General features: G+C 43.7%; 1 protein-coding gene across 3 annotated transcripts in view; it reads left to right on the forward strand.

Annotated features, from left to right (window-relative positions):
* The window catches only part of ANTXR1 (ANTXR cell adhesion molecule 1), a 111518-nt gene that overhangs the window by 29889 nt on the left and 56247 nt on the right, over positions 1-25382 (forward strand). For all 3 annotated transcript variants that reach the window (XM_054804439.1, XM_054804441.1, XM_054804440.1), the window contains 3 exons: positions 1186-1284; positions 13653-13722; positions 14649-14727. In XM_054804439.1, the coding sequence (XP_054660414.1) occupies positions 1186-1284; positions 13653-13722; positions 14649-14727 (248 nt within the window). The remainder of the gene's footprint in view (positions 1-1185; positions 1285-13652; positions 13723-14648; positions 14728-25382) is intronic.

Here is a 25382-nt window from a genome sequence, read left to right on the forward strand (position 1 = left end):
AGGGAGATGAAGATGGGGACTGTAAAGTGCAAGGCAAAAACTTTGAATGTGCAAAAACTAGTTTCCTTGTTGCTCCTGGGAATTTTAAAACCAGGGTGATGTTTCTGATGCACTGTGATTACTCCTGCATTGTCTTACAGTGAAACATTTTGTGTTCAAACCACGTTCACCAGCGAAGAATCAGTGGGGATTATCTGAGTGCCTCTCCTAGATAGTAACAGGAATTGTGGGGGCTGTTTCCTTCACCATGGGGAACTGCAGAGTTTGAGTTCCTATGTCTGCTGCCAGAACTTTTCTGGGACTATGGCCCTGTTTCAAAATCTGAAAGTCTGAAAATGGTGCTTTCCTTGCAAGGCAGTCTTAATGCTGGTGGCTGCAGGAAGTTCATAAACCTTTCCCAGTACTAGGTTCCAAAGTTGGAATAACAAGGGACAGTAGAGAGTGGTCTGAAAGACTTGTGGGGATATGATCTCATTGCTCAGCCTTGCTTGTTCCAAAAAGGACTGTGCAGTTCAGTGCACAGGTATAGGTGACTGTCTTTGATGCTTTCTGCTTGCGCTGCAACTTGCGGTGACCTTGTAGAGTTGATCTGGAAGAATAACAAAGATGACGACTTGGGGAAATGCCCACAGACTGAGACCATAGCCTTAGTCCAGAGACTATAAATCTGACCAATTGATGAAATGCCCTGTTGTTGTATGGAAATGCATCCAGCTGGGGCCTCATGGTCGTTGTACAGGCTAGTAGGGCAGGATGTGACAAAACTCATGGCAACTGATACAATTTTGCAGTTACCTAGGAAAGTAGCACTTAAACTTCTCCAAGTCACTAAAAGATTTTTTTTCTTTCCATGGAAAGATACTTTTGCCTTTCTTCACCCAAAACTTTCTGCTATTTAAAATGAGACCCTGGGGAGGGGAAAGCTCATTGTCTCTGAAGCTTAATGTTTTCACTGCAGGTCAGTTAAAATGTTTCTGTTATGTATTATTTCCTGTTTCTAAAAACTCGAGTTGAAATTTTGTAGGGAGAGAGTGGAAGTTCAATTTTTAACAATTTTTAAAATTAATTGTTAAACTGCAAATTTTGACTCGAGATCTCAAGTGCAAGCTTGACATATGTGCGTTATCTAAGTGACCATTCTTTGCCTCACTATGTATCAATAATCCTCTGTCTCTTTTGCTACAGAGTCGTTTCAGGTTGTTGTGAGAGGAAACGGATTTCGACATGCCCGTAATGTTGACAGAGTGCTCTGCAGTTTCAGGATCAATGACACGGTTACTCTCAGTAAGTTGTTTTGATGCCCCCCCCCGACTCTGCACTGGCAGGCATTTTTTTGCAAAACATTTTGGATCTTCAGGTATACTGACTGTGAAGGTAATAATTATGGGATGAGGAGCTATTAAATTTGCAGAATGCAGAAGAGATGAGACTTTTTTTAGGGAAATTGCTGCAACTCTGACAGCAAATATGTGAATAGGTAATTTTGAGCAGTGGAGGGGACAAAATATAGAAGACAAACTTGCCTGGAAAGAGTATCTATACATGTCTTGCTGGGTTAAGTATGTAGTGAGATCAGCTCTGTTTCTCTCCTCACCTATATTTTGTGGTATCTAGCAGGCCTGGTCATACAGCTTAAATAAATGCTGTTGTTGGAAGCTGTATTGGAGCAGTGGCTAAGGCATTACTTCCTTGGATGCAGCTGGGAAAGATGTTTCCTCTACAGAGTTCACCAAACAGAATGACTGAAGTAAGAGAAGCAAATTAGACCCTGAGTCTTTTTGTGAAGTGTACTGAGAGCCTTTTAGCTGGAAGAACTAATGATCCTATTGTTCTCATCTGGCATGCCTGCAAACCCATATAAGGAACCAGATAGCGTAACTCATAGCTAATACCACCAGTGACAGTAGAATTCATCTTTTCTAACATGCATTCTATTTGGAAGCTGCCTGATTGTTTTGGAGGTGGTCTTGATGCTTTTGAGTACAAAATAAATGCATGAATTAGTTTCTTACATGTGGAAGTCTGTCTCAATGGATGTGCTCGTGTTTTGAGCATCTGCATAGTTTGCTCTTCGGAGCAGAGGAACAGTTTGCTAAGGCTGTTTGCCTCATGAGGAATGTCAATGAGCAGTCAGGGTGGGTACAGGACAGTGAGTGGATGTGACTCGTCCTGAATGGGTTTTGTACTGTTATGCTGGCCTCCTTTGTAGCAGGTAGGTTCTGGAATTGCCAACTCTTGTGTTACTAGCAGAAAGCTTGGCTGGCTCTGGTTCATGTTTGCTTAGTTCAGTTATGGTGGATGTTGAGCACATGAAGAGCAGAAGCTTGAGGGCTAAGTGTCCAGGGAGGAGTAGGTGGCATTGGAGGGTGAAATAGGGAAGGAGAGGGATATGAGTAAAAGCACTGGGGTTGGGGGACATAGTGAATCAACTGTTTTGGAGGCATCCCCATGCAGCCCAGAGATAAGTGTTGGAGACCTGTGAACAAGTGAGGAGGTGGCTTTCAAAAAAGAACAGCAGAGGCAGCCACAGAGTCATTGCGTTTCCTTTTAAGCTCCATAAAATTGGACCCAAACATGGCATGCGGCCAGAACTCCTTAAATCTGGCTCATTTGTGTTGAACCATGTTTGGTTTCTCCCCGGAGTTCAGATCCAAAGTTTTGTTTGGATCATGTATGTTACAAAGTCTCTTCTAGTTCTCTAGAGCTGGGCAGGAAACCTTCCCTTCTCTTTCCACCTGGAAGGTTTCAATGGAAATGAAATTGCTCTTCAAATATTTAGAAGTTTTATTTTCTGAAGCCATGTGGTGCAAACCCAGAAGCCTTTGGGTTTGGTTGCTGGAAGCTGATAGTTTCATAGAATGGTTCATAGAATGGTTTGGGTTGGAAGGGACCTTAAAGATCGTCTAGTTCCAACCCCCCTGCTGCGGGCAGGGACACCCTCCACTAGACCACGTTGCCCAAAGCCTCATCCAACCTGGTCTTAAACACTTCCAGGGATGGGGCCTCCACAACCTCTCTGGGCAACCTGTGCCAGTGCCTCACCACTCTAACAGTAAAGAATTTCTTTCTAACATCTAATCTAAATTGACCCTCCTTCAGCTTAAACCCATTACCCCTTGTCCTGTCACTACACTCCCTGATAAACAGTCCCTCACCATCTTTCCTGTAGGCCCCCTTCAGGTACTGGTAAGCCGCAATTAGATCTCCCCGGAGCCGCCTTTTCTCCAGGCTGAACAACCCCAACTCTCTCAGCCTGTCCTCATAGGAGAGGTGCTCCAGCCCTCCGATCAGCTTTGTGGCCCTCCTCTGGACTCGCTCCAACAGCTCAATGTCTCTCCTGTACTGGGGCCCCCAGAGCTGGACGCAGTACTCCAGGTGCAGTCTCACAAGAGCGGAGTAGAGGGGCAGGATCACCTCCCTCGACCTGCTGGTCACGCCTCTTTTGATGCAGCCCAGGACACGGTTGGCTTTCTGGGCTGCTAGTGCACACTGCCGGCTCATGTTGAGCTTTTCATCAATCAATACCCCCAAGTCCTTCTCCTCGGGGCTGCTTTCAATCCATTCCTCGCCCAGCCTATAGTTGTGCTTGGGATTGCGCCGACCCACATGCAGGACCTTGCACTTGGCCTTGTTGAACTTCATGCGGTTCGCACGGGCCCACCTCTCCAGCCTGTCAAGGTCCCTCTGGATGGCATCCCTTCCCTCCAGCGTGTCGACCACACCACACAGCTTGGTGTCGTTGGCAAACTTGCTGAGGGTGCGCTCGATGCCACTGTCCATGTTGCCGACAAAGATGTTGAACAGTGCCGGTCCCAGTACCGACCCCTGAGGAACCACCACTCGTCACTGTTCTCCACTTGGACATTGAGCTGTTGACCACAACTCTTTGAGTGTGACCATCCAGCCAATTCCTTATCCACCGAGTGGCCCATCCATCGAATCCATGTCTCTCCAATTTAGAGACAAGAATGTTGTGCAGGACAGCGTCAAATGCCTTGCACAAGTCCAGGTAGATGATGTCAGTTGCCCTTCCCTTATCCACGGACGCTGTGACCCCATCATAGAAGGCCACCAAGTTTGTCAGGCATGATTTGCCCTTAGTGAAGCCGTGTTGGCTGTCACCAGTCACCTCCTTATTTTCCATGTGCCTGAGCATAGTCTCCAGGAGGGTGTGCTCCATAATCTTGCCAGGCACGGAGGTGAGACTGACCGGCCTGTAGTTCCCTGGGTCTTCCTTTTTTCCCTTCTTAAAAATGGGGGTTATGTTTCCCCTCTTCCAGTCAGCAGGAACTTCACCCAACTGCCAGGACTTCTCAAATATGATGGAGAGTGGCCTGGCCACTTGATCCTCCAGTTCCCTCAAGACCCGTGGATGCAACTCATCAGGTCCCATGGACTTGTGCACCTTCAGGTTCCTTAGATGTTCTCGAACCTGATCTTCTCCTACAGTGGGCAGTTCTGCATTCTCCCAGTCCCTGCCTTCTGCAACCTGGGCAGTATGGCTCAAGTATTTGCCAGTGAAGACTGAGGTGAAGAAGTCATTGAGTACCTGAGCTTTCTCCATATCCTGGGTAACCAGGTCACCCATTTCATTCTGGAGGGGACCCACATTTTCCCTTGTCCTCCTCTTATCACTAACATACCTATAGAAGCTTAAGTTTGTAGCATTCTTAGTTTGCATGTCTGCTTTTTTCAATTAAAATGTGAATATCCCATCTCAAACATATAATTTGGGTGAAAATTTCCACTACTTCAAGAGAAAAGTTAGTGGAGGATTTTTCAAGCAGTTGTATTTTATGCTAAGGAATGCATGGAATAATGGAAGTTATAGGAGTCAAAGACCACCACCCAGCATGGCAGAAGCCCCGAAAGTTGCAAGATTTGGGAGTGCCCATGTCACCCTCCTGTAGCCTGGCCTTATTCAAGTCCTGAACATCCCTCAGAGCAGATATCCCTTTGAGAGACTTGTGCTGTCGATGATCTCTAAAGCAAGACTGATTGGGTCAATGTGAGCAGCACTTTAGTTTTAGGACCACTGGGGCCAGATTTGCAACCTGTGTGGCAAGGGTGTAAGAGCTAGGTGTGGTCTTTCCCTACTGCAAGGACATCATTATTCTATTTCCCCAAGTTGCTTTCCATTTCTTCTATAAATCGCTTTCAAGAACTACACAAGCACAAAGGTTTTTGAGCATGAGTTCTGAAGGCCTGAAAAATTTAGATCTTGGCCTTAATTTGAACTTTTTATTAGGAGTTTTAAAATCAGTCTGTGCCTTGAAGAGAAAATGTATTGGAAGCTGTATATGAAATGAGTAAACTCTACTACCGCTGGTTTACAGACGAGGGAACTGAAGTCACAATACTGAAGGTAGCTGCTCCAAGCGAGCTAATTGCAGACAAGCGTGCAGGTGTCCTGACACCCAGCCTAGTATTCTTCTGCTGTTTTATGGGGCCTCTTCAGAAGCTAGAGATTTGGTGTAGGTCTCCTTTCTCAATTTGCTCTTCTTCATTTCTGCCTCTGTATGCATCCAACAATTGTCCTTCTCATGGCCCCCTCTGCGTTGTGAGCCCAGGACAGGACTCTGAGCCTGAATGAAAGGTAATAGTTGCTACTGTTTCTGCCAGCTTTGTGAGGCAGGGAAGTGATATTAATGCTATCCTCCTTTTCTCTCTTATGTAAAGTCTTTTCAGCACTTCATTTGCCTTTCCACTTTTTCCTCCAGAGAAGACTACTTGCTCCCTTCTTGTCATTAGCTTGAAAGTTACCTCTGTTACCTGAGGCTATGCTAGCTGTGACCTGATGTTGCATCCCAATTGCTTCTCAGCTTCCTCAGAACTGGCTGGCTCTGGAGCAAGGCATTCATTCCTGGAAACATCCTAAAGTCTTCACAGAGCTAAGAATGTCATCCATCAGCTTTCCACTGTTCAGTGTGTCCCGTCTATGGAGACACAAAAACATCCAGTGTTGCCAATGGGAGGAACTGTTTGCAAGGGTTACTTCACTCCCAAATACTGTGACCTGGTGTTGGTGGGGGTGAGGAGGAAGACTCCTTCCTCTCTTTTTGCGTGCTGACAACTTGTCTAGCTGAGTGATTTATTACACTGTCTTCATAATTTCATAGTAGCTTTCAGAAAAGATCAGCTTATCTTAGTGCAATCCATGGGCTTTTTTTTTGTTTGAAGCCATCTTCCTGTCTCCACAAAATGACAGTGGAAAATGAGGATAAGGGCCAAATATGTTCCCTGCCTTCTGACCTGATGCATTTGTTGTGTCCTGAATTGATGTATAGGTGAAAAGTGAGTTCATTCTACCTGGCACTGCACCAAGACTTATCGGTTCACTTTGCACAGCACTAGATCATTTGATGCTGTGACCTGGAAGCAAGAGGCCACAAACTTAATTTCTGAGTTCAAACTGTTCCCCCATTGAGGGAACTGAACAGTTGCTCATCAATGTTCTCAAAGCCAAGTCTCCTGGTGGAAACTGGCACAGCTCTGTTAAATTTAAGTTGCTGTATGTAAGAATCTCAGTGTTTTGCTTTACTGGAGCCTGCAGCTCCAGCCTGCATTCGCAGTGTGCCTTTGTGGCACTTAGCTGCAAACAGCTTAACGTAAGAGTTAACCAAATGAGAATTTTATGGAAACCTTATGGAGACTGGATAGCTCAGCTGTTCTTGTTTGCTTGAAACCTCTCAGCCTCTGATTGTATCAGGGATGGAGGTATTTTTAAAGATAATAAGAAGCCAACAGTTCCTGAAACCTTAACTTATCCCATATGAGATGTTGACCAGCACAGCTAGGACTTGCTGAGGTTAAGGGCATGAACTAATAGATTTTCACTGGGATTGTTGGCAGAGAAAAGTGGCAGGTGAAGAGAGCATCGACTCGTAATGTTCATAGCTATGGGATTAAAAAAAACACATCTGTAGAAACCATGAAGAATATTTGGCTAAGCAGAACTGTAATCAGACGCATGTTCAACAGCAGGGTGTTTTCTGCCAGCAGCAGGACCTAGGAGAATTGGTTTCAGACTGCAGAGAGTTAAAAGTAATTACCCAGTGCAGTGACTTATGACTGCTTTGTGGTGCTAAAATGTCTTTGTCTGCCCAGATTGTGCAGGATCCAGCAAAGATAGTTCTGGGCATAGAGGCGAGCTCTGTCCTAGGCAATTTAAAACTGAATAGAGAGATGAAAGAATTGGTGAGGAAACATAAGCACCACAGCAGAGGTGGGGCTAGATCTTTTGCATTCTAGTGAATGCTCTGGACACTTGGCCAAAACTGATCCTTTGCACAAACTAGCCTCATTCTTTATTTTTTTTCCTCTCAGCACGGAGTACTAGAAGTGAGGGAAAATAAGACAAAGACAGTGGGAGCAGGGCTTTGCCAGGTATCAGTGAAGAGTGAGCTGTATAAAGGAACTGTGTCCCAAAACTGCCCAACAAATGCCTTCTAAAAATTGTCTTCTGTTTTTAAAGCCTAGCAGGTTTCTCCATTTCCCCGTCCTTCCTTTTTCCTGGCAGCACAGTACTTTTTTTGCAGTATCTTCTTTACTTTCTCACAGCCTGGTCACTCTTAGCACAGGAATGCTTTACTTCTTTGCAGTTTGACTCTCTAATCCCTGATTTCCCCACTTGATCATGTCACTTTAACCCTCCACTGAATCTTTTCCTTTTATTTTCTTATAGTAGCTTTTCCCTCTCTCCACTGTGGTACTAGAGAATGTCCGTCACTGTGTACAAACTCCATCAGGTGTTTTTGGGAGTGTGACCTTTATGAAGGACACAAGGTATGCCTCTAACTTTTCCTAGGTGAAAACACACACCAAGGTGAGCTTGGCATCCTGTTTTGAAGGGTGGCCCAAGTCATTGCTTGACAAAGAATATAAACCCAGGAGAAACGTTCACACTTCCCTCAAATGCTCTCCTAGCCTCTAACAAATTGCACTGTAGGAACTTTTGAAACAAGATTCCTGTGCATTTGCCTCCAGCAGACTTCTCTGCAGCTGTCCAGGACAAGTGTGGAGGAACAAGCACAGAGCAGTTGGAAAACTTGGGCTGAGTGAGGAGGAGAATCTCTGTGCAACGTGGAGGGTTTTACCAAGCTCACTTATTTATACTGTATGCTGCTGGGGGACCAAGATGGTCTCTCAGTGTGACATTAGTGTATCTGTGCACATGACAGAGCTTATGGTAACAGCTCTGAGATTGGAGTGGAGATGTTGCAGTGCTGGACCAAGCCTCCTGCCTGGGAGTGACACTATTGTACTGAAGCATGTGCTGCTCTCCTGAGCTGCCAGTTGTGAGCATGAGCAAATTAATAGTGTGGTGCTTTGCCAAGTTCTATTAGTAGTCTTGAAGCTATGTGTGCTTGTTGAGCAGAATTGTATGCACAACAGATGAACCCATCAGAGAAAAGGCAATTCCTTCCAGATCCCTTCTCTCCATCTAGAGATTGTTATGAATGTGATATCATTGTTCTGTGCTTATCTGTCTCTTCCCCTCCTCCCCTAACTCTGCTCTGAATGGCTTTGGCATTCAAAGCTCATGTGTCCCTACACAAAGCAGAGCAATTATAGCATGATCTCAATGTGGTTTTCATTACAGCATTAACAAAACATTTCTTATTTATGGGTCTTTCTCGTTGGCAGTTTCTTTAGCTCAGAGAGTGTTCCAGTGTCTTTCTACATTCCTATTTCCCCACAAAATGGGTTTGAAATAAAAACTTTGTTTGCAGAGTTGTTACAAGGAGTGGCATAAGAGGAGTCAGCCAGGATGAACAGAAATTGTGCTTTGGTAGGCGGTGCAGAGAATTACAGAGGTATCTTGTCTCATCTGAGGTGACAAAGGGACAATGGAAGTGTTCAGGCTTGTTCTGGCTCAGGGCTGCCCATCTCAAGTGGGCTGAGGTACAGAGAACAGCTGCCTGAATACAGATGTTCCTGAGGGAGTCTTTTGTTAGAGCAGCCAGGCTCCCACCTCAATTTGGCTGTAGTACTCTAAATGACCAGAGTCTTCTCTAGTAACAGAAGACTAGGTCAAAACATTTTCTGAGATGTACTTTAGTTGAATGCAAATCATAAATACAGGGATAACAGAAGGAAATTGTTAGTCTGTGATCTACGGGAAGTTTGGCAAACAGCTTTTGCAGCCCTTTCTGGACTAAAATATTGCTGATATTGCTAGTGCAACAATCAGCACTTGCGATATTGCAGTGGCAATTTGAAAATGTTGTGCTTTCCTAAACCCTTCTGTAAGGGATCTTTGCAGTTAGTTTTCAGTATGCTGGTCAGTTCTTGGATGAACCATTAACCAAAGAAAAGGCTGCTAATTTTAGCTTAGTTATATGGCTAAAAGTACTACAGTCTGTCTTGGTTGCCTTCTTTGGTTTTTTTGTACCTCTCTCTTATTGAGGTTTGCTCTTCTGTGTTAAAACATCATGCATATATTGAGGCTTTTATTATTATGGTTGGGAAGTACTCCAAGTCCTGGCTTGCCAAAAGGTTACACCCTGCTAATGGCAAAAGAAACCATTCACTAATGCTGGGAATGATAGATTTTACAGGCTACAGATAGTTGTTAAATGGTGTAGGAATGCTGGGTAGCGAATTACAGGAATTTGAGCAGTAGAAAGTACCTTGTTGAAAGGGCACCCACAGAAAACAGATGTATTTTTGTGATATGTTTGACCCTTATCTATTGCTGCACACTGCTGTGAATGGCTTATGCCTCAGGACTCACTGGTTTTAGTTGCCCACAAGTGCAGTGTCCTGTGGGGAGTTTTTTTATACAGTGAGAACCTTATTTTGCTTGATGGAGTGATTAGAGGTGCATAGGTAAGAAGCAAATTGTGCCCATTACTGTGGGCGGACTTTCTCAAAAGTGAGGCATTGCAATATTTCCTGAAGATGCCCAAGCTCTGCCCTTGACTGGCGTCTGAGATGCAATCAAGGCCTGGGCATCCTTTCTATAAAATTGGCAGAGGAGGCAAAGTGATTTCTTCATGGTTACGCAGCCGGCTAGCGGCCAAGCTGAGAACAGAAATCACTTCCTGGGCAGCAAAGTCAGCAACATCGAGTCGAGCACTCCGCCCCCTGCCTTCCACAGCTCTTCCACTAGTATTGTCAGCTGAGAGGAGTCCAAACCACAAAATTCAGATTTTGGCACGAGATCTAGAGTTTGGGAGCATTTGGGCCCATCTCTTACTGCACAGGAATACAGCAAGTTTTTGCTGTAGCAGACAAGAAAAGGGACATTCTTTCAAATGCATCCTGCAGATACAGATGGAATAGCAGACGAGAAGTGTTGTTTTGTTTGGTTTCCCTATGTAGGTTTTCCAGGAAGGAGTCAGATGGCCAGAGTTATGCAAACCAAATGGATCTTCTTTTGTTTAGAGCAAAGGAAAATAGTCACTCATTTTTGTGGTGAAACACAAACATTCTCCAAACAAAATAATCTCTCTATGTAGCCAGCCTGGCCAGCCATGAGTCCCCTCTTGGGACTCCGGGTCTGATAAACTTTCTAGAGAGGCATAGACTTTAATGTGAGTTGGGGGGTGGGAAGGGAGAGAAATAGAAACAAAAAGCTAATGAGATCTAAGTAAAAGGCCTTGCAAAATTAAGCCAGCCTTTGTTTTAGTGAATGCTGGCACGGAGAATTCTTTGGCCTTTGCTGCCAGTGTTAGCAAAGGAGAAAATAAGACATTGGTTTTCATTCTCCTGGCATGTGTGCACTGAAACAATGTCATAAATTTATGGGAGGTAATGATACCTTCATATATCAGGGTGAGAACAGAACTGTAGGGCCAGATTCACCACCACTGTGCATCTGCCTTGCTTGTGCAAAGTAGGAAATGCTGCTGGTTTGATTTGGTAAACTCCATTGCAAAACAGAGTGCCTGTATATGATGCAAGCTCATCGTAAATGCAGTGCCTGTGCTGTAGGCAATAGGAAGTGAGGTATGCGCATGGTATCGCTACATTGCATGCTTTAAATGCCTATTGTTTGTCTGCCTCTCTTTTAATGAGGAAGTTATCTTCTAGATAGTATGGGGTTAGCAAAGGAATACTCTGCCCCTAATATTTAGCATAGTGGAAATGTTCGTACGCGTTCTTGCACTGAGGCTGTGGGAAAACGGCGATAACATGGTACTTTCCAGGCTAACAGCAGAAGCGGGGGTCTAGAGGGATCACAGAAGCTTGACGACTGCTCTCAGTAGGTGAGCCACGAGGCAGAAGAGAAGCCTGTCTGTGAAAACTGTATGGCTAACTAAAATGTTTCACTTTCAGCTGTTTGCCTGTGTCAAACAGTCCTTAACAAAATAACTGCTGTGGGTAACACAAAAATTCAAGTGTGTGTATATAGGCATGGGATTTGCTGGAAGCTGGAAACATAAGGAAAACAATAGTGAAAGCTACAACTTTTCATTACCATTTACCTTTTTTTTAATGGAGTGTAAAAAATAAACATTCCCTAACCTGTCTGAGGAAATAATCTTTTATATTGCTGCCAAAGCAAAGAAATACACTGGTATGATATAGGGATTATAATGTGTGATAGGAATTACTAGAGCAATATTACTGCTTTCTAAAATTTTGTATTCAGTGGAAACGTCTCCTTTAGACGTCTGGGAAAGAATGCTTCACTTGGTGAGTCCTTCTTATGCATGAGGGGACAAACTCTTGCAGTCTGTATCTCTTATGCCTTGTCCAGTGCAGTAAAATGTGCTGAGTGACCCTGCTTCTGAGTGAACCCTGCTGAGCTAACCACTGAGAATGGGGCCAGGATCAATACTGCTCAGTTGCTGTTGCCCTATGCATTATTAGACATCATCCGTGTGAACAAATTTATCTCAGCAGCCAAGTGAAGAATGAACAAGGCTCACAGCTGATGCAGAAATGACTTTAGAGAAGGTTGCCACATTCTCTTTGGCTTGTGTCTCTTCATGGCTTTTCCTTTCCACCGGCACCTTAAATGGAATTGCAACTTGCACAAGTTTCCTCAAAAACAAAAGACCAGACAGAATAGCTCAACTCTTTATTAGATTGCTAAACAATTTGGTTAAACTTTTATCCTTGCTCCTTTCCATTCCCTGTTGCTGACAGTGGTGCACTGAACACTGTAACCTTGCTTCCACATTGCTAGTGTTAATTAACTTCCCAGGGTGCACATAAGTGCACTATGCAGTTGTGAAGAGACTTTAGATGGTTAGAGACCCCAGGTTTGCTGTCTGTATTTCAAATAGCAAAGCAAGGTAGTGATGAATTGTACTCCTGTTTCAAAATGGCCCCATAGAATGAAGGTCTCTTCCACCCATCAGTATATAGAGATAAGATTTGAGATTTGAAATTAAGATGAAATTTGAAACCTACAGGTTTGAGAAGCAAAATGGAAGGAATCTGTCAGGAGAGGAGGGGCTTTCAAACAAAATGAAAACTTTAACCAGAAAATTTTAGGAAGTCAGTAATATTTGGTAACAGCTCATTTCAGGTCTATAAGCATCTCTAGAGAAGGTCCTAAGTACAGCTGGTAGAAAATTTTCTGATGCAGTGACATGCTTCTGGAAAATGCTGATTCAGCAGATTCAATGCCTTCTATGGGAATGTATGGTTTGGGGGGGGTGGGGGGGGGAGGGGAGAATGGGACACACATGCACAAAAAAACCCCAGCCAGCCTGTCTACCTGTTTTTCTGCTGGTCTGCCCAATCTCTAGTCAGCTGGCAAATGGGCTGGGAATTTCCTTGGGATCCCCATCTGTCTGGTCACCAGAGATATGGTATAAAGTTCTGATTTAAGTCTACAAAAGAAGAATATGAGCTAATGTTCCTGTTTCCCCGGCAACTGCCTAGTGATAACTCTCATCGCTCCACTTTTAAAACCATAATCTAATTCAGGTTGGAAGGTTTAATTTAGGTTCAGACAAGTCTGCCTTGAAATGCAAAAATTTTCCATAATATACAATTTTCTTAACTCAGCTATTTCTGCTTATGTGTAATCTGTTGCAATTCCATCTGGTCTCCTGTGTAGATTGGCTGTGGTAACTTTGACCATCCAAAAAGCTTTGTACCTTCAGTTTTGTTGTGGCTCAAATATGTGGCATGATAGATGTCAATAGGATGGAGCAGCTGTGGGAATGGCGAAGGTGCTCGGTGCAAGATGTGAGTGATGTGAGTGAGAGGCGGTACGGGGCTTCTGATTGCCCTGAGGCGTTCGGCTCTGCAGGGACACGTCGTCCTCAGCCATTTCGTTGGAGCTGCGGCACAAAGGGCTTTGTGGAATGGTGTTTCACAGTGAGAATGATGGCCTGAAAGCAAGACAGTTTTCATGAGGGCTCTGCAAAGAAATGAGGAAGGAGGGTCAGCTGCCATGCTTTCCCATCTTTCTTAGGGTGTGTGTGTAAATGTGAGGTGTTGAAATTTTTTTTTTCTTCTCTGAGGTGCAGGTTATCTGCTGAAACCTTCTATTTACTCTGTAACTCCATGGGCTAAAAGCATGCCTACAGTTACCTCAGAACAACCGCTCAGCAGTAGCTTTTTATCCCTCATACAGTGTTTGATCTTTTTTATGAATCAAGAGTGAGGAAAAACATTATTTAAGCTTTGTCTTTAAGGCCTATATTACTGACCAGGTAATAAATCCCAATATGTCTTTTTTTCAGATGAGAAGCCTTTTGTAGTGGAAGATACCTACTTGCTCTGCCCAGCACCTGTGCTACGAGAAGTTGGCATGTATGTTTTTTACTGTGTACTCAAATATTTAACTTTGGGGGAAAATGAGTCTGCATCATCTCACTATATTATGTTGTTCTTCTATGCATCTAATTCTGGCATTGTCTCTTGTGCTTGTTGGGTTAATTGGCAGTTGTGCATTGGAGCACAGGGAGGGGAGAGAACACCAGCAGTGTGATTTAACCTGTACAAAAGGCTTTTCTGTTATTGTGGCTTTACCCCAGCCGGCAGCTGAGCACCATGCAGCCGTTCGCTCATTCCCCCACAACGGGATGGGGGAGAGAATTGGAAAAGTTAAAGTGAGAAAACTCATGGGTTGAGATAAAGACAATTTAATAGGTAAAGCAAAAGCCACACGCACAAGCAAAGCAAAGCAGGGAATTCATTCACCACTTCCCATGGGCAGGCAGGTGTTCAGCCATCTCCAGGAAAGTAGGGCTCTGTCATGTGTAACGGTTACTTGGGGAAGACAAACACCATCACTCTGAACGCCGCCGCCCCCCTGCCTCCCTCTTCCCCCAAGCTCCTTATAATCTGAGCATGACGTCATATGGTATGGAATATCCCTTTGGTCAGTTTGGGTCACCTGTCCTGTCTGTGTCTCCTCCCAACAGCTTGTGCACCCCCAGTCATCCCGCTGGCAGGGCAGTGTGAGAAGCAGAAAAGGCCTTGGCTCTGTGTAAGCACTGCTCAACGATAGGTCCACAGAACAAAAACATCTCTATATTATCAACACTGTTTCCACCACAAATCCAAAACATATCCCCATACTAGCTACTATGAAGAAAATTAACCTTCTCAGCTGAAACCAGGACATCTGTGCATCAGGAGTGCAGGTTCCAGAGGATATTATCTAGTAGAGGACTGTGGACTAGCTGGCCTGACTTGTTTCTTGTGGGTTGTTTTTTTTTTTTTTCTTTTTTCAGGGAAGCAGCTCTCCAAGTCAGTATGAATGATGGTTTGAGCTTCATCTCTAGCTCCGTCATCATCTCCAGCACACACTGTGTAAGTTTTGATTCATGTGCCTAACGTGATTCAGTAGGATGGTGGTACTTAGCATCAGATGTTTGTTGCACTGCTACTAGGGCTTCCAAGTTGAGTAAGCCTGGTGTGCAAAGGACCTGTTTTCCTCTCTTAAAGGTGAGCTTGTGAGTGTGGTGATATGATATTTTGTGTATCATGTATGCCATAGCGTGGCAAAGCTCTTGAGTTCAGTAAACACCTCAGACTCCGGATCTGCTGTAGGATGCAGACCAGAACAGGACAAGTCTGCCGGTTTGGTTAGCTAGTTTGACGTTCTCCACTAAAGTGCTGGCTTATAGCTGGCATCCTTCATCGGCAGTAGTGAATTGCTGCACTCAGTCTCTGGTGGAATCAGGCAGAGGACATTTATAATTCATGGTTTTGCTGAAGATGCTACTTCTGCTAAGTCATGGCTGTTGGGAATAGAGCATGAAATGACGTGCTGAAGGAGGTAGTGGAGGAATTCACTTTGAGTTCAGAGCCGTCCTTTGTGCTTCAGTGTGTTCAGCTTTATTCATCTGTGGGAAGACCTATTCTGTACAGGGAATGGTTGAGGCACTACTTTACTTCTCCTGTGTACTGACTTAAACTCTTTTTTGGGAAGCTAGTGTAGTCTCACCAGAAAGATTTGAAAATCTGTCCATGGCCCGCTTTTCTCCCTGTCTGGTAAAAGCACATCATGTTTCCATATAGAATAAGTGAAAGGCTAAGTTGTTTAACATCCGATTATCAGCAGTCTTCTGTGGTCCACACAGGCTGATGCACAAGATGAGAAAAGTCTTTTGTGTCTCTTGATCTTGATACTTGTTCAACAAGGACAAGATCATATGGAGAGACAGTTTCCAGAGCTTACATGAGGGGCTATATTCCAAAGCTTACAAAGACTTCCTTATGCCTTAGAAGGGAATTTATTAGTTGGGTTTTTTCATTCAAGTTCTCTTTGCTCACTGGCAAAAATGTATTTGCATGTTGTCAGCAAATAACAGGAATATTTTGCTATGTTTTGTTCATGAGGCAAGACCTGGGAAATAATTCTTAGAGAATAAAAATATGCTTTCTTCCAGGGATAGAGTTGTTATTTCTAGGTTATAGGAAATGAAATATCTGTTCCTTTTCTATTGCTTTAATAGCTGTAATGAAACTTTCGTAAATACCTATGCTTCATGGCAGTGCCTACTAACTCTGATGCCTCCATACTTCAAAACTGGATTTGCAGTGCAGCTAAGCAGCCAGAATTCAAATCCAGATCCTACATCCAAACCTAGATGCAGTGACATTCAGTGGCTACTTTGAAAATTATATCACAGGCTTCACTATTTGAGGAAGTATAATTGACAGGCATTTTGTCTTTGTAGTAGTGTTTATTTTTTCCAGTTCTTTTTAAAGATGAAACTGTTTACCAAGACTACAATCCTCTCTTTTGAATTAAGGTTACAAGGGTTCCAGTACTGGAAATACCCATATACAAAATGTGCACCAAATGACTTGTTTAATTGACTTCAGGCCTGAAAGCTAGGTCTGTTTGAAGATCTGCAGCCATAGTGGAACAGTCAGAAAGCTGTGGAATGAAGTGATGGTAACAAGCAGGGAAAAAACCCTAAGCAATCAGGCTTTGGGTTTCCTCTCTCTGCTGTATATTTCACAAATGATCAGGTTTGGAAAAAGGTCTGGAGTGTTGTCTTCAAAAAAGCTTCCCAGAAGGCAATTGGCAGTGACTTAACATGGCAGCCCCACACTCATTTTGATGCAAATGCCTTGAACCTCAATCTCATTGCTCTCCAGAAATGGCTATTTAATGGGAGAAGAAACAAAGTAAGGGGCTTGACAGCCTGATAAGCTTCACCGTTTCTTTATTTTCTTAGGTAGCTCCACAACAAAACCTTCCTATGCAACATGTAAATAATCCCTAAATACCCATTTTCCCTATAAACAATACATGTCCTGTTCTATGAACTACCCATTTTCAAGGACTATCTGGAGGTAATCCGGGGAAGAAAATTCAATTAAGAGCATAGCCGAAGCAGACAGCTACATTCCCAGCAAGTAAAGACTCAAAATGATCAGGCAGAAAAGTCAGTCAGACTTTGACTCCTAAGTTATGAAGGTAGGTATCCGAAGATCAGGGCAGATAGAGCCTAGCCATTGAACTATCTAATAAGCTTTTTGTCACCCTGCCTGGCAAAAATTTTAGCATAGGTTGTCATGGAAAGGAAATTGGGCCAGTTTCTCATAGGTTAACAGGGCAAAACTATTTTATACTAGCATAGGTCCCAACCTTTATTTAATATCTAAAGACTCCAAGGAATGAGGCAGCTAAATAAATACCTGGTTTATTGAGCAGTGAAAACTCTAGAAGAAAGAAAACACTTTTCATCTTGGTCAGGTCACTTTTGGGGAAGAAACAAGGGATCAAAGCTCTTGCCTTTTCTAGAAGTGCATCACTGCTTCGCTGCTGTAAGTCAGCAGGGCCCAACTCCTGCAATTGCCAGAAGCCAGGAGGGAAGAGCACTTACTACTCCTGTACTCAAGTCATGTTTTCTAACACAGAGTGCCAGCTACTGAAAATGGGATACTGGGATTTTTTGCCTTGCCCAGTGCTGTGATTTTTGTGAGGCTGCCAGTTAAAAGTGCTTTTCACAGACTATGCTGCCTTCATATTAAAATACTGAATGTGTGGCAGTGCAGTGTTCTGTGCACTTCTCCTGTTTCGGAAATGTCACTGGTTTGTGTTTCTGAATGCAATAATGCACATACCTCTCTATCATAAACTGACTCACTCTGGGAACAGACGGAGCTTTTGCTTGAGCCACTGGTGCCTCACTGAAGGGATTATTTGTGCTTTTTCCCCTTGAGGTGTAAAATCTACAACATTTCAAGGGAGAGAAAATGTGGGAAGGTTAGGGATGAAGGCATACATCATGACTGACTTTTAATCTCCTTCTTAGTCTGAGACACACTTAACTACATCTCACTTAATATATTAAGTGATCCTACTTGTCAAATCTGTCAATGCCAACTTAGACCTCACTGTCTGAACACTGATTGGGGTTTGGGGCTTTTTGTTTTTAAAGGAGTCATACATGCAGCTAAAAGAGCGTTACAGCTTCTACCTATGCTTTCAAATCTGGGCACTTTGGAATCCACTTGCCGGGACTGCAGGTGTCTGTTGTGCTGTGAGGGACTTCTCGTTTCCCCTAGCTTTCTACTTCCTGAAATGTGGCAGGCTTCAAGGCTTGCAGCCCCAAAAAAGCACAAAGGGTGTCTGAAATTAAACTGCATGGGTTCTGTTGTATTCTGCCTTTTGCTTAATTGCTTGTGTTTTCCAATATCAGAGTACAGGCATGACTGCATATGCTTTTTATACCTCCTTTTCCATGGGACTCAAGGAATTGCTGGTTTAGGTTCCCAAAATAAAATTGCCAGAAGTGCTTAAATTTTGTTTTTTAAAGTGAGTCTCCAGGCTTTCCTGGTACTGCACTGCAGTTCTCTCTGTTGAGAAGTAATTGATTTTTCATTTAACAAAAGAAAACAGAAGGTGTGGGAAAGACTTGTAGAGATGCTTTTGTTGTAGACGATCTTTCAACATTTCCATTTTAAAGTACATTTTGGGAAGACTTGCAGTCACATAAAAGTGATCTCAGCTGGATCAGGTGGACCAAAATCTCCATTTTTAAAAGGAATCAAAATTCTTCTCAGTTGGCCTGAGGTATGAAACAGCCCATAGGGGGTCTTGAGGGATTTTAATTTGCTTTTCTTCCTCGGGATTTTCAATATGAATTTTTAGAGGCAAGAGAGTTGATTACACATGGGAGGTCCTTTAGAATCTGTTGTGGTAATTATCAGTCCAGAATTTGCCCAGTGCATCAGCCAGCAAATGAAACTCCAAATGCAAGATCTGTCTGCTGTGTAAAGTATCAGTCAGAACAAAGCTTGACTCCCCAATCCCATGCAGGGGTGGCCTTTGGTTAAAGGTGGAGTTGTCATTTTCTAGAGATGGTAAAAAGCATTGACTGTGGAATTGCATGGGACTGCTCCATTTTCAGAGTACAGTCTTTACATCAAAGAAGAGTGAAAGAAAAAGATAGAACCAGGTTAGTAGAAGAGAAATTTTTTTGTTGCTGTTGAATGTGATTCCCTCTCCTACCCTCATGTTCCTCGGGAACAGTGCTTTTGTTGTGGTTTATCATCTTAGCTTTTCTGCTGGTTTTGGTGGCTCTAAAGTCTAATGGGGAAACTTGGCTGGACAATGCCAGATGCCTTCAACACGATAAAGTATCAGAGCATATATCTGTCTGTCAGGAGTGGAAAATAAAGGCATGCTGGAGACAGACCAGGGTATTGCACCCACTGCTTTGAGATTATAAAGCAAGCCTACCCCCGTTAATCATGTCCCTTATACGTGGTTAGGGGCTGCAGCATACGTTCTCACAGATCCCCAAGGGATGCAGGGTAAGAAGAGGCATGTACTTCAGAGGGGAAGAAACTAGGAGGGCTGTGTCCTGCTCACCCTCGCAGGGTGCCTGCTGCAGCCCTGGACAGCTGGGCTCGGTAGGCAGGGGCCCGTATGTCAGCAAGGAGCTCTGTGGACAAAAAGGGGGTTTGCTTGTTGAAGGAATGCAGTGATTTCCATTTATCTGCCAAAAATGGGCCAGATGCGGGAGCTGTTGCGGTTGGGCAAAGCATTTGTTTTATTAAATTATGGAATGCAGATGAAACCCTCTAGCTTAGGGCAGAATGGTACTGCATGTAAATATCAAGCTTGCTTGTGCCCTCTCTGTGGATGGTCAATGCTAGTTTTCAGTCAAAGATTTTGCTGACTGCACACCCTAGACTGAGGATTACTGGCTGGCTTCTGATAAAGCCGCTAGCAGTGGCTGGGTTTATTTCAGAAGCAAGAGGGTAACACTGTGTAAATCAGGGGCTGCAGACAGACGTTTAATCCTGCTCCCCACTAACTTACGTATTACCCAGTTAAATTAAGACAGGGCTGTCCTGAGTGTAATTTAGGGTGTTATTTGGCCAGGACTATGTGACCACTGGCAACTACCCCAACAGAACAGGGGAATGGCTGGAGTGAGTGTTCTTAAGGTTTGGAGACAGCATGCTGTTTATATGCTTAGCTGGGGGATAAGATGCCAGCATCTCCACTATGACAAAGCTCAGCTGTCTAGAAGTATTTGATGAATTTGTCTCTTGGCTTGCTTGTCTTGGAGAGTTACTAATTTATTTCTCTGAAGTTGTTTTTTCAATAGCTGTACCTTTAAACAGTGTTTTTCTTTCATTTGAAAGTTCCCCATGGGGGAAGGAATCCTCCCTTCCATACAGAGGGCAGAGAGGCCAGGTTGTTACTGCGTTACCTAAGCAAAAGAGAGCAAAATGGTGCCGGGACATCCAGGTGACCTCTGCTGCTGGCACAAGGTGCTAAATGGCAGCTCTGAATACTGAAGCCTGCAAGGGCCCGGCACACATAGGGGCAGGGCATTGCTTCTAAAGAAATGGCCTTAAGGCTGTGGCATCACGCTGACTCAGAGAGAAGCTGGGCTTGTTCCCCTGTGTTCTTTTGGACAAGATAATCTCTTCTCTATAGAACCCAATATGGATTTAAAACCCTTCCTCTCTCCAACCCTTGGAATCATTTGTGACTGCTTGGACTGAGATTTCAGGAGGAGACCACTCTACATTCTTTAGGAGGCTTGTCAATGAATCCTGGGCATCTGTTTAGCAACTGGGTCTCCCAGTGCTGAGGGTGGAGGGGCTATTTTGGCTATAAATAATCTTTAGTTATCAGAACTTGCCACTATATGTCTCTGTTGCTTGACTCAAATTAGACAGAGGCCCGTTCCTGGGGGGGCAAGACACCCCCAGCCACCTTTTGCTGATATTTTTACTTGGCCTTTGTACTGCAGTCACACTTAGGATCTGACATGCTCCAGGTGCTGTGTAACCACAGAAGACAAAGACAGATTCTGTCCTCAAAGTGCTACTGTCGAGCTCCTTGCAGCAAGGCTATTTACTTCAATGTTACAGTGCTCTTGGTGTCAGCCAAGTGCTCTCAGCTTTCCAGTGCCTCAGAAAGGTATTATCGCCCAGGGTGGGCTGGGCTGGGCTGTCTGCTTTGCAGGTGAATGAGGTGCCTTTGTTCTCCGTTGCAGAGGTCTCTGTGCAGTATGCTAGCAGAGGCCAAAAGTACCCATACTTGAATAAAGCTGTCAGTGATTACAATAAGGGCTTCAGAAACGATTGGACACATTTAGGTGTGACTTTATAGTACGTGAACAGTATATTTGCACATACCATGAAAGACTGACTTCTTGTTGCCATGATCAGTTTCCTCTCTCTTAGTTTTTAATACTGGAATTTTTTCAATGTACCTGCGTTTACAAAAGAGACATTAAGGCAGGAAAAAAAAAGAAAAGATTAACGTAGCCTTCTGTCCCAGTCTGGAGGTTGACAACTTACATCATTGCTACAGGTGTTATTGTGGGGTTGCATACTTTCTGCCCTTTATCTGACAGACCAGGATATCTTCATTGGGTGGCAGGTAATTAATGATGAGAATTTGGAAAGTAGTTTCATTCTCCTGCTGATGTCAGTGGACCTTTGATAGCTGAAGGCACCAAGAACTATAATTTATTCTCTGCTAAACACAAAAAAACTCATCTTGGGACAGCAATAGTATAAGGCACAGGACCACAAATGCAATGGGAACTGAGCATCCTCAGCTTCCACTAGTGGTAAGACTTAAAAAAAAATTGTTTCTTCTTCCTCAGCTATTAGTCTCAGTATACCACCAATTTCATATGCAAAGTTGCCCCACATCAGGCTTTAGTGGTATGAACACAGTGTGCATTGCTTTCCTTTGCACCTGTTAATGCCTGGGGAGTGTATGCTTGAAAAAGAATTAGCAAGCGATGTCTGGTGGAGTTGGGAAGCTCTTAAAAAGGGAAGTTCTTCGTGTGTCAGGAGTTTGAAGAACTGAAAGAGGGAAAGTATTAAATGCTGCTTTATGAATGTGTACACATGCAGATGTGCACAGAGCAGGTTGCACACCAAGCCTTGTCAGGAAAGGGAATGTACAATAGAGGAAATAATTTACAAGGCAGCGTTTAGAGGCAGGAAGTCAGTCCTACTCTGCTGACTGGAGGGCTACTGCCAAGTTCTTCAGTGCAAAAAGAGAGCATCCCGGAGAGAAGCCAGGATGGGAACTAAAATAAGTCTTTGTTCATTTTCTAAAATGCTCCCAGAAGACGAAAACCCACTAATGACCTCTTGCACTGTCAGAGTCAAAACTGGAAGGGAGGTGAAAACTGCAGGGCTGCAGTGGCAGTGTAAAACAAGTCTTCCTGGGCGGCTCTCAATTGGAAGAAGTATCACTAGGTGATATTCCTGTACTCCCTGTATCACCTAGTGAGAAACACATGACGCTTCTCTGCAAGAAGGTGAGACAATGGAGGTACCCACATGTGCTGGGAGAGCACTTCTGTGGCAGATGATTAGATTGCTTTAGACTAGCATTGATTGAAACTCATTTTTATTTGCTATGTGTATCCAGCTCATAATGGATCACCCTGGTCACACCCTGTTCCTTCAGGAGGACGGCTAGGGGAGTTACGCTTGTAAAAAGGAGCACTTTTCAGCTGAGAAGGGACATGTTAGGTCAGGGCAGTTTGGGGGAGCGATTCTATTTGGGAGGCACATGCAGTGCCTAAACTGGGCTTGCCCTTGTAAGCTTGGGTACCATCCAGTCCTGGTAGATTCCAAGCCTTTCTTACCTGAGATGCTGATGCTCCAAAACAACTCTTGGATGGGAATCAAGGTGGTTAAGCACACTGCTGGGCAGTTAGCCCTTCCACAGTCCTCAATAGGATTTCAGATTTTGGAAACCAGAGGAGACCTGCTGGCGAGCAGTTGGGCCAAGCCAGTCCTTGGCTGTGGAAAAGGGGCTTCTTGAAACAGTATGTGTGGAGGGGGAGGACACAGAGACTTACTGCACCTGACAGCAACCCAGGGCAAGAGAAGGTCTTGCATAGGCAGATCAGAGAACCGCTTGTCTTATAATGAAGCATTTGCCTTGGTGGCAACCATTAATAAATGGCTTGGGATGATCAATGAGGTGACAGGTGGGAAGGAGGCCTTCCATTCTGGAAAGAGATAGTCCCTCTGGTCTCACATTTCCAGTTGCAAGGGTGCAGGAGCCATTGAAGTCAACTAAAAAAAGAGAACTTGGTCTCTTAACCTCAATAGGTTTTGCATTTGACAAAAGGAGGTGGGTACTGACACTGCTTTACTACATCTAAATATCTCAGTTTTCTTCCTGTGGCTGTTTGAAAGACTGAAGGAATTTGCACCTTTGGTTAAATAATAGTGGATGGATTTGATCTTTAAATATGGAGAAAGAAAAAGTTAGAAAATCAAGAAAGCACTGCAGGCTTGTAGTAAAAACTAATGATGCCCTTCACTGAAAGTTGGGGTTTTTTTATTCAAAAGGAATGTAATTCAGTGCTAATGTAGGATTTTTTCAATTGTGACTTTGTTCTGGGCTGCACAATTAAGGCTCTGCTAGTTATCAGTGTTCCTAAGTCTGCAGGCAATTAAAGCGCATTCACTATTGTAGCAATAGAGGCTTTATGAAACTGCAGAGTAAATTTAATGAGCACTTTCCTAGGCCCTTGACCTGTATATTAGTCAAGGTATTGCTCTGTGGGAACTCCAGGGCATACTATTTGAAGTTTGTTTCTAAAAGAAATTGCTTTTAAATGCTTTATGCTGCAAGTATAATAGGCAGTGAATGTTTCTGCTAACGCAGGTCAGCCGAAGAGTTAAATGTGCAGAGACACTTTCACTCTAATATTGCTACATGGGCTGTTTTATAATACCCTGAGGTGGGGTAGGCATATTACAAAGAGCATGTTCCTATGGTTTGGAAAGTAGGGATTCACAAAAGAGACCAATAAATTGCAGGTGGGGACAGAATCACAGAATGGAAGTTTTGAAAAGTTTTAATTTGGAAACATCAAAATAGTTTGTGGATATGCAGACTTTTTTTCCTGTGACAGTGTGGAAATTAACTACCAAATATGTGCTATAATCTCCGCATGCATGTATACCTCTAGTAGTGAGATCCCCTTTAACATTTAAGTTGAAACAGAGCACTTTGAAACAGTGCTTTTGAAACAAAATGTTTTCTTTTATTTAAATGCTTTTCCATTGAAAATGTAACTTCAATTTAGACTGAGTTTCAGGAGGAAACTTATCCCAAACATGTCTTGTTGTGTGGGTTCAGGTCATGCTGGCACCCTCCTAACTTTGTCAGACTCATGGCAAGCCACCTGTGATGGCCTGTGAGAAACTTGTCCTGTTCAGCTTGTGGAGGGGGGTACATGAGCATTAGCTCAAGGAAGGTGCTCCTGAAGATTTTTTTAAATGCTGCTTAAATGCTACAAATCTCACAAACATGCAAGAGGCAAGATGCTCCAGAGCTGTAGCATGCTGTTTTTCTTCCTTTCCTGCCTTGCAAAGAAGTAAACCCAAATCAAGCCATGAATGGTTGCTGTTATGACAGTCTAATTCCACAGAATTGTCTGCTGTTATTCCAGTTGCTATTCACCTCCTTCTTAACATACTTCTTATTAAGGATTGCCTTCAGGCACAGATGGAAACCAAAATAACTGCTTAGGTTTCACCTCAGAGGTTTTGTTGTTTAGCTACAAGTGTTGGGGGACAAGAGATAGCTGTTTTAGAATAGGAGCTCCTCCGTCGGAAACATCTATGACCAGCTGTGCAGTGCAAGCGTGTGTGCAGATTGAACCTAAAAAAGAGCACTCAAGAGGCCTCTGCGCTAGCTGATTTCAGGCTGGTGATGTCCCAGCCACAAAGCCAAGGCTTGCATGCTCACTTCCAGGACAAAATCTGAGGCCTGACAAGATGCTATGACCTCTGCCTCTAGCTGTAGGGTGTGATTATTAAGATGCTCATCTGTAATTAGAGTACTGAAAGCTTGCAGCTAAGAGGCCCTGCTCCCTTTGATCTCTGCTGCTTCCTGCAGTGAGGCTGTTAAAATTGTGACACCTGAATTTTGACAATTAACAGATAATGTCATGATTAGTAGAGACCTGAGCAGATGTGTGCTGGCATGAAGTCTTACCACTATTTTTAGTCTTTGGTTCAGCAGAGGTCTCTTGGTGGGGAAATTCAGGGGTCAGGAGCTTTGTATCAGAACCAGTAATAGAATTTGGAGCATTTTACCAAACCAGATGGATGTCCCAGGGAGCTAGAAAACCAAAGAGGAGGGCAAAGGCCTTCGAACCTTAGCAACTCTGCATGGGGAGGTGCCTGTCATCTGAAGACTACTGAATCCAATACTGATGGAGAGTATATACAACTGAAGAGAGGAAGCCCATCAGTCTGCAGGGTTTTGTCACGTTGTGTTTTTTCATAAACTGTCCCACCAGACCCTGTTGTATTTAATGCAGGATCCCAGGTGCAATGCCTTATGGGTGAGGCACTAGTCTGAGATTGGGCAAACTTGAATTCTACCATTAGTTCTGCTGTATCTGCTTTTCGGAAGTCTTGCTAGCAGTTCTGTTTAGCTGGAAACTCTTAAATATTTCTTCTGAAGGAAAAGTTCAACTTGTTTT

This window comes from Grus americana, chromosome 26 (assembly GCF_028858705.1).
Source record: "Grus americana isolate bGruAme1 chromosome 26, bGruAme1.mat, whole genome shotgun sequence".
In the NCBI taxonomy this organism is placed as follows: domain Eukaryota; kingdom Metazoa; phylum Chordata; class Aves; order Gruiformes; family Gruidae; genus Grus; species Grus americana.